The sequence below is a fragment of the Physeter macrocephalus genome, unplaced genomic scaffold (genome assembly GCF_002837175.3).
Source record: "Physeter macrocephalus isolate SW-GA unplaced genomic scaffold, ASM283717v5 random_1052, whole genome shotgun sequence".
Taxonomy (NCBI): domain Eukaryota; kingdom Metazoa; phylum Chordata; class Mammalia; order Artiodactyla; family Physeteridae; genus Physeter; species Physeter macrocephalus.
Genome location: NW_021146690.1, coordinates 1 through 9,235, shown reverse-complemented (window position 1 = coordinate 9,235; position 9,235 = coordinate 1). Strand labels below are relative to the sequence as shown.

The 9,235-nt window shown below is 58.0% G+C and overlaps 1 protein-coding gene across 1 annotated transcript; it reads right to left on the bottom strand.

Moving 5' to 3' along the window:
* Positions 1-4,109: 4,109 nt before the first annotated feature.
* LOC114485471 (secretory carrier-associated membrane protein 4-like) lies at positions 4,110-9,149 on the bottom strand. Its single transcript, XM_028486941.2, has 2 exons — positions 8,133-9,149; positions 4,110-6,446 (listed from the first exon to the last, which is right to left on the bottom strand). Exons 1-2 carry the CDS (start codon positions 8,307-8,309, stop codon positions 6,267-6,269), a joined length of 357 nt encoding a protein of 118 aa, XP_028342742.1. The 5' UTR covers positions 8,310-9,149; the 3' UTR covers positions 4,110-6,266.
* Positions 9,150-9,235: the final 86 nt, after the last annotated feature.

Genomic DNA, 9,235 nt, shown 5'->3' with positions numbered 1-9,235 from the left:
CACGCCACATGACTTGCAGGATCTTAGTTCCCCAACCAGGGATCAAACCCAGGCCCCCAGCAGTGGAAGCACAGAGTCCTAACCACTGGACCACCAGGGAATTCCCAAATTTCTGCTCTTGTAAAAAAAAAAATTATTCATTTATGTGGTTGCACTGGGTCTTAGTTGCGGCAGGCAGGCTCCTTAGTTGTAGCACGTGGGATCCTTAGTTGCAGCACACGGGCTCCTTAGTTGCAGCACACGGGCTCAGTTGCTCCACAGCACGTGGGATCTTCATGGACCAGGGATCAAACCCATGTCCCCTGCATTGGCAGGCAGATTATCCACTGTGCCACCAGGGAAGTCCAGGTCTGCTCTTTTAAACCACGGTGTTTGTGTTAATTTGTTACAGCAGTCCCAGGAGACTAAAACAGCCACTGAACAGTCCTGTTCGGGATTTGGAGCCTGGAGCCAGCTCCCACCAGCTCACTCCAGGGGCGAGGCCGTGGTCCTACCCTCTCACCACGCAGGATGCTTTAGAAGATGATGTTCTATTAGCATCTCTTGGTCCTCACAGCCACCTTCACTCCTGGTCCGGGGTCTGATTCAGGGTCTCCAGCCACCCACCAATTCCTTGGGCATCTGCTAAGTTCCTATAAATCAATTTACCCTGAAAAACCAATTCCAATGAATTCCTGGGCCGTCTCAAGACAGCCGGAGTTGGTTTCTGATGCTTGAGGCGAGATGCCCGGCTCACCCGATGGGTGAACAGAAGCCACGAGGCAGTGGGGAGACATTCTGGGTTGTGGGTGAAGGACCTGGTTGGTGATGGCTGGGGTCACAGGAGCAGAGATGAAGACTGGCCAGGTGACAGGACAACCCATCCGTGTGTGTGTCTGGGGACGGATGTAACAAAGCACCCAGGCTGGGTGGCTTCAACAGAGATTTATTCTCTCCTGGTTCTGAAGACTGGAAGTCCAAGGTTAAGGTGTCCCTCTGAAGGGGAGAGGGGAGGCCCTTCTCTGAGCTTCTGGTGGTTCCTTGGCTGTGGCAGCATCACTTCAACCACCCCCGGTGTTCTCTCTGCCTGCGTGTCTGTGTCCAAACTCCCCCTTGGATAAGGACACCAGCCATACTGCGTTTGGACCACCCCATTCCACTACAGTCTCATTTTAACTAATCCCACATGCAATGACCCTATTTCCAAATATGCTCCCAGTGAGGTCCTAGGGTTTAGGACTTAAACATACAAATTTGGGGGGGGTGGGGTGACGAGGAGAAACAATTCAACTCATAACTCATAACAAGACACACATTCCCCACAAACACACACACACACGCACGTGCACACACACAGACGCAGGCACATAGACCAGCACTCTCCACCTGAGGGCAGAGTCAAGGCCCCCCGGCCCCCCCCCAGCTGGAGGATGAACACCCCCAGCACCCACCCACCCCCGCCCCGTGGGCAGACAACCTGAGGCAGGGTCCTCGAGGGACTGAGCCCTCCTGACTGCCCACGGCTGTGACCTGCTCATTTATGCCTTCCGCCTCCCGGGTAAACCTTTCACCCTCAATCAGTGTCTCGGGTCCAAAACATCCTGCTGCAAAGGAGCCCACGGGAGAATCCAGCTCCTCCTCTCTGAAGCCACAAGTCAGAGATTCAAAAAATGAAAGCAATGTCACTCATCCTTTTATTTTTATTTTTGGAAAATGTGGTTTTTAAAAACGTTAAAATGCAGGCATAGAAAACAAACTTATGGTTACCAAAGGGGGAAGGGGGGGTATATTAGGAATTTGGAATTACATATACACACTACAGTATATAAAATAAACAACAAGGACCTACTGTATAGCACAGGGAACTATATTCAATACCTTTTAATAACCTATAATGGAACACACCACTGTAAAGCAATTATACTCCAATAAAGATGTTAAAAAAAAAACAAACCTATAATGGAAAATCTGAAAAAGAATAGATATATATGTATGTATACCTGAATCCCTTTGCTGTACACCTGAAACTAACATAACATTGTAAATCAACTCTACTTCAAAAAAAAAAAAGGTTCAAATGTAATGAGTTTATTTTTTAAATGACATTAACAAATATTTCAAAATTTTCTATCTTCAATCCTAATATAGTAAATAACAGTACTGAGCTGGGAGAGGCAGGAAGGGTCCCCCCAAAGGTCTCAGAGGGAGCAGGGCCCCGTGACACCTCAGCCTTGCGCTCAGGCCTCCAGAATGTGGGCGTCAATTCCTGCCGTGTTAAGCCACCCAGTCTGTGGTCGTCTGTTACATGGACCTTTCCACCTGCCCCCTGGCCCCTGGGTCTTTGTTGATGAAGGCACAGCATCTAAACCCAGATTCCCCGCCCCCCAACTGATGAGATTTCTTTGAGAGTAGGTTCGGAGTAAACTCTACGAATCAAATGTAATCCTGATCAATCATTCATTTTCTCCGTAGCAAAGTTAAATCGCTTCCAGTTACCTTCTTTTTTTTTTGGTCATGCCGTGCAGCATGTGGGATCTAGTTCCCTGACTAGGGATCAAACCTGGGCCCCCTGCATTGGGAGCGCAGAGTCTCAACCACTATCGGTTTCAATTACCTTTTTTTTTTTTTTGGTCATGCCGTGCAGCATGTGGGATCTAGTTCCCTGACTAGGGATCAAACCTGGGCCCCCTGCATTGGGAGCGCAGAGTCTCAACCACTGGACGCCCAGGCAAGTCCCCTTTTAAAAACTTTCTGGTTTTTTTTGTTTCATGTTCTTGCTCCTGGAAGTGACTTCCATCAGCATCGATACTTTGGGATGAAACTGAGGGTACTTGATCCCTCAATCAGATGTAAAAAAATCCAAAAAACCTTCATCAAGTTTTCTAGTTCAGTTGCTGCTCTTGACTTCCACTGAGAACAGATTTGCCAGGTCAAATCTTGCAGCTAAAGCAGGGATCTCACCAGGGTGGTCCTGCCCCCAGGGGCCATGGGGCCATGTCTGGGGATATCTGTGGTCATCACGACTGGGGGGCTACTGGCATCAAGGGGGTGGGGCCAGCAAGGCTGCTCCACACCCCGCAGCACCCCGGACGGTCCTCAGAAGATGCTCCAACCCCAGTGCTCCCAGTGCCGAGGGGACCCTGAGCTGGAGGACAGCTGGTGAGAAGCTGTCAGCTATCAACTACTCACAATTTGCAGGACCTGCCTGGTCGGCCGGCCTCCTGTCACCAGAGGTGACCTGTCCCTGCTCCTGACCAAGGTCAGCCCCTCCCCTCGGATCCCACTGAGGATGCTCTCAGCCCAGCCTCCCCTGCAGGAAGGCTCCCACGGGCATCTGCAGGTGTCCTGCCCCCACCATCACCTGCACCCCTTCCCCCGTGAATGATGCTCTCGTCCATCCCAGGGACCCATCCCCACAGCCAAGCCCCTCGGTGCAGCCTCGGTTCTCTTTCCCTGGACGGGCTGAGCGGTGGCCCAGAACCCGTGACCTTACTTGGAAACAGGGTCTTTTCAGATGTATTAAAGGTAAGGATCCAGCTGAGATCATGCTGGATGTGGGGTGGGCCCCAAATCCAAGGATGGTTTCCTCGTAAGAGACAGAAGAGAAGGCTGTGAGGACAGAGGCAGAGTCTGGAGTGCCCTGAGGGTGGGAGAGGCAGGAAGGACCCTCCCCTGGAGTCTGGAGGGAGTGCGGTCCGGCCACACCTGGATCCAGAACCGGGAGGGATAAATCCTTCGTTTAGGTCCCAGGTCAGTGGTCCCATCACGGCCACCCCAGCAGACGGTCCCCTTCTCGACCTGGCCTTGGTCCCCTCACCTCCACCCTGTCCTGTGTCCCTCACGTCACCTCTGAGCCGAGGACGCAGACCCGCGTCCCCCACACCAACAGGAGAGCCCTACACCGCCGGCGACCCAGCACCGCAGACTGCGCGGCTCACACACAGGTATCCCCTCAGCTCGGCAGGGCAGAGCCCGAGATCCGGGGTCCCAGGCTGGCTCCTGCCCAGGGACCACCTGCCCCCCTCCGCCCCCACTCTCCCCTGGCCTCCGGGGGTCCCCACAACCCTGGGCTCGGAGCGGCCTCACCCCGTCTCTGCCTCTGCCTTCACACGGCCCCTCCCCGTGTGTGTCCAAACGGCCCCCTCTTAAGGACACCAGTCCTGCTGCGTTGGGACCACCTGCTTCCGTGTGACCTCCCCTTAATAACTACTCCCGCAAAGACCCCGTTCCCACTCAGGTCCCACTCTGAGGTGCTGGGTCAGGACTTCACGTGAACTTGGGGGGACGCGAAGAAACCCACGCCACTTGCTCTGGGTTCCGTCTGCCTCCTCTCTGCGGATTTCGTTTCCTTCCCCTGGTGTCCGTGGGGTAACAGACCTGCCGCCGCTCTCCCGTGTCCACGCGGGGTGTCCACTCCACCACCAGGGCCCCCCGTGAGCCGGGCTGGGGCCCCTGCAGACCCACACCGCTCCTATCCCAGCCACTTCAGCCCTCGTGTCTCCTTCACGGCAAGTGGCGCTGGGGTCTCACTTTCTGCAAATTTTCTTTTGCAGATGAAAGCTGTTGAGCATGAAGAAAATGGGGCTGAAAGCAAGAACACGAAGGGACATGGCCTGCGGGCGAGGCTCCGCGGTGGGTGGGGCAGGGTCCCGGGCAGGGGCGGCCGGCAGCGTGGACGGGACTCGGCCCAGCGCACAGCCTGGTCCTGGTTTATCCCGCCGGAGGCCGTGGGCACTGGGATCCAGGGGAGGAAGGCCCCGGAGGTGATACCACGTGGCGCCAGAAACAGGCCCCGCGGAGGCGCCTCTGATGCAGAAAGGATGTCTTTATTTCCTGGATATTCTCACGTAACAAAAACCACAACGCACAGCGAGGAGCGGGGTGGGGGTGGGTGCTGTGGGCGATCCCGGGCTGGCTGACACCTTCTCATCGCCCGTCACTGGCGGTGCCCGGCTCACTCGAGACTCGGCGCCACGGGGAGGGCGGCGCATGCCTCCGTCACGGGAGGTGGCCTTAGGGGCGCGACGGGACCCAGGTTTCCCATCTCAGGGGCCCATCAGGGTCCCAAACCCGGGCGCTTTCTCGCGGCCGCCTTCGGGCACCGCGGGGCGGTCAGCACGAGTAGCCAAGCAAGCAGGCGTGGGCGTGGGGGGGCAGCCCAGCTGGTGCGACAGGAAAGGCGTCCTGCCCCGAGGGCCGGGCAGCTAGGAGCCGAGGGGCAGCGTCCGGGGCTCCAGGGAGCCTGGACAGGGGCCCATCCACTCACACAGGTGCAGGCTACTTGTCTGGGAAGGAGCTGGAAGGACCGGAGGGCAGAGCGAAGGGGCGGGTTCAGATTCCTAATAAGGCACAGACTTGTCACTCTCCTCTGTCCCCTCAGGGACTCCAACTCCTGGTCCCGCGGCCCCGGGAGGGCTGCGTGGATGGCAGCCCACGAGCCCCGGGCCCAGCGCTCGGCCTGGGGCGCGCACTCCGCGGAGATGCGTCTGGTTTCCCGTCTGCTTCCATCGGGGACAGACCGGCGGCTCCCCTCCCCGGCAGAGCGAGTTTGGTCCCAGGTTTCAGATCTGACGAGGTCCTGCCTGAGGGTCCCAGCTCTAAGACCCCTCCGGGGGGGATGAGAGCGTCTCGGAATGAGCGTGGCCATGGGCAGGGGGACTGGAGGCAAGCTGCCAATGGACAGATGGACAGCCAGCCAGCCAGCCAGACGGGGTGAAGCTCAGATCGTGGCACTGAGGCAGCGAGTCCACGAGAGGACAAACATACGGAGGATCCGGCTACCGTCGAGCCCCTCCGTCTCCCACCAGGGACCGGAACCTGGTGCTGGGAAGGCCTCCCTCTTTCCCTCTTACTGAAAGCTGGGCCGAGGGCGACCACCCGGATGGAGGCCGGGAAGGGTGGACGCAGGGCCGGGGCCTTTCTCTGCGTCAGAGCTCTGTAAAGGGGGCAGCCGGCCCACCTCTGACCTGCAAGGCCCAGGTCAGCCCCCCGAGACCCCGAGGGGAGAGGATGTGGCAGCAGCACAGTGGACGTCACGGTGACTAAACGCATTCAGGACCACAGGGGGTGTCCTTCTGCTGGACAGCGGCGGCCGGACAGCTTCTGGGCAGAGCTCGCAGGGAGCCCTGCTCTCGGGAGTGAGGTGAATGCGGGGGCGGGTCCCCGAGAGCCCCCAGGTCTGCCCTCCTGGCTGGCGGAGGGGCCTCACCAAGCCCAGGGCAGCGGGAGTGGATGGCGAGGGGCAGGTGGGCCGGTGGAGGGCAGGCAGTGGGGCCGCCGGGCTCCCCCTAAGGCCACTGGCTGCCACTGGCCGGGTAGCTGGGCACGGTGGGGTACTCAGGCAGGCTGTTCCCCGAGAAGTTGTTGTACTGTGCCTCCCGGGACGGCGGATTCCGCCAGGCGCCTGTGCTCCACTCCGTCTGCGCCTTCTGGAAGCTCCCGCCAGCCCCGCGGTAGATGCTGTGCACCTGCGGGTGTGGAAGAAAGGACAGTGGAGAGGCCCACTTGGGTTCGAGGCGGGGCTTTTCTTAAACGGATGACAAACCACGGGAACTTTAGAAAAAGCGCAGAAGCTGAGATGGGGGCTCTGAAGGCCGCGCCTGCGCTGTGACCACTGCCTGCCCGTCCGAGGGTCTCCGCCGCCCCAGCAGAAAGGGGCTTGTCCAGGACAGGTCTGTGGCCTGGCGACCACCCGGTGACTCACCCCCTGGGGCACATCAGGCCCCGGGCCCCCGTGTTGCCAAGGGCATCTCTTCAATGACTTCCTCAGCAGAGACCTCTGGGGATGGACCACTGCCTCCTCCCCACCGTCCAGGAAGGCTGGGCCCCTCGGACACGGGGCTGGCCTATTTCTGGAAGTCCCGGCAAATCCACTAACTGAGAAGATGGCGTTTGTTTTAACTTGAGGCTCTTGATCAGCGAAGCTGACGCTTTTGTCCTTTGTCTTTCTCCTGTGCAATGGCCTTCCGGCAAACCCCCAAACCGGGGCGGTGCTGGGGACCCCGATGGGGCAGCGCTGCTCTGGAGGACTCGCTCAGCTTGGAACCCCTCCTGTCTGCTGCTGAGATGTTCCTGGTGGAACCGCAGCTGTCCCTGTGTGGCCTTCGTCCCAGCATCTCCCCAAGCCTCCTGGGGTCTGCTTTCTGCTGGTTCCTCCTGCCCCCTTCGGGTCATCCATAGAGCCAGGGGACTTCAGGGGCAAACACAGAGGAACAGGCACCCCTCTGTCCTTCCACATGACCCAGGGCTCCGACGGAACAGTGCAGGCCTCAAAACCTGACAAAACAGCTGAGATCCCACGGCACGGAGGCTGGAAGGGACTCAAAACCCAGCTTTCAGGGACTTTCCCGGCAGTCCAGTGCTCAGGACTCCGCAATTTCACTGCCGAGGGTGCGGGTTCGATCCCCGGTCGGGGAGCTAAGATCCCACAAGCCCCACGGCATGGGGAAAAAAAAAAAAAAAAAAGTCGTGGGTAGGGCTGGCTTTCCTGAGCAGCGATACTGGGCACACAGGAGGGGCACGGCCGAGAGGGTCACCTCCGGGAAGGCCAGGCGGACGCACCGTCAGCCTCGTCACCCGTCAGTTTCCACGTGGCCCCAGGACAACCCTCGTGCAGCCGATGCCCCCAGACTATAGGGCTCACGTTCCCGCTGGAAGCCTCCAAACGCCCGGAGTGGGGCCGTCCAGGAAGAGCCCGTGACGGTGGAGCTGGTCGGCGCCAGCCCCTCACGGCCTGAGCATTCGGGAGGAGGTGGGTGCGATGGACACAAGGTAGTTTTAGTTAACTTTACTCAATTGGGATTTAACTGTAAACAGCGATTAGTGGCCGGTGGTGGCTGAATTGGCAGTGTGGACCACCCTCTGGGACACACGTGCTAGGGACTCTGGCAGGCAGTGGTCACCATCGGCCACAGGGCACTGTCTCCCCGAGTCCCTCCTCCCTGGAAGGCCATGTGGGCGGGAAGGCAGGGCCCTGGCCTGAGCAGTCGAGGCTCTGGACCACGGAGGGTGTGCCCTGCTGACCGCGCTCACTTCACTTCCCGACGCTCGGTCTCCTGCTCCCGAAACAGGGTAAGATGAGCCCCCGGGGCTGGGAGGTCAGGACACAGGATGCGAGAGAGGAAGCGGGATGTCTTGGGACCTAGAGGAGTTACCTTCATGATCGTGATGGCCATCATGGCGGCCGACATGGAGAACATGATGGCCGGAAGCAGCATGACCACGGCGGCCCCTACACTGGTCTGGAAGAACCCAATCGCAGCCAGCCAACCACTGCAAGGGGCGAGAGAGCGTGTGGGAGCCAGCATGACTGCCAGACAAGGGCCCACCATCCCTCATATGTAAAGAGCTCTAATAAATCAACAAGAAAAAGGTAAATGACCGGCAGAGAAAATGGGCAATTCGCAAGGAGCAACAAACTTAGAAAGCGATGCTCGAACCCACCAACAAAGATGTGCAAGTTAGAAAAAGTCTCGTTCTCACACCATCGCCCCGGCAAACATCGTGAGGGAATGGAGAAACAAACACTACTTTGTCAGCGTGGGGTGCACCCTTCCTGGAGAGCAATGGGGTGTGACCTAGAACAAGACTTAAGCGCTCATTCCTTTTCCCCCAACTATTTCACTTGTAAAAATTTATGCCTCGGCCATTGTTTGTAAGAAGGAAAAGCTGAGGGTAACCTGCAAACGCCCACTGGCTGGGAATGACTGGAACATCAGTTTACTAAGGAGACAGTAAAACAAGAGAAAGCTGGTGGTCAACTGGGTGCGTCCCTAGTCCACACGCGGAAGAACACCCATCTGGTCTCTGGGAGGGAGAGGCAGGAAATAGGGTGTTTTTGAGAATGCTTCTTCTTAGCAAGTAATGACACCGCATGGTTCAAGATTCAGGAAATTTAAAAAAATAAACAATAGACAGTCTTTCTCCTGCCGACCCCCTCCCCAGCCCAGAGGGAACTGGTGTAGCTCATCTACTATGTATCCTTCCTGAGAGAGTTTATAAGATGTATGCAACCCGCTGCAGGCACACACCAACAGGCCTCGCCCCTCTGTGAAACCAGGAGAGACGTCCTTGTGTACAAACAAGGACAGCAGAACACCACTGCTTCGCACTTTGAGGGGTGTGAGCACAGCCGGGCAGCTGGGGGGCTCAGGTGGGTAGACAGGCAGCTGGGGCTGGGCCAATGGGGGGCTGGATGCTGTCCTGTGGGCTCCTGGGAGGGGAGGAGGGGCCACTCTGGGGACCAATGATCTCGCAT

Bases quoted from the DNA above. Each gene is read 5' to 3' on its own strand.
- LOC114485471 (XM_028486941.2), bottom strand. From the start codon at position 8,309: ATGGTGGGCCCTTGTCTGGCAGTCATGCTGGCTCCCACACGCTCTCTC. The intron at 6,447-8,132 runs GTAACTCCTCTA...CCACACCCGCAG, and splicing joins TGGCCATCACGATCATGAAG to GTGCACAGCATCTACCGCGG.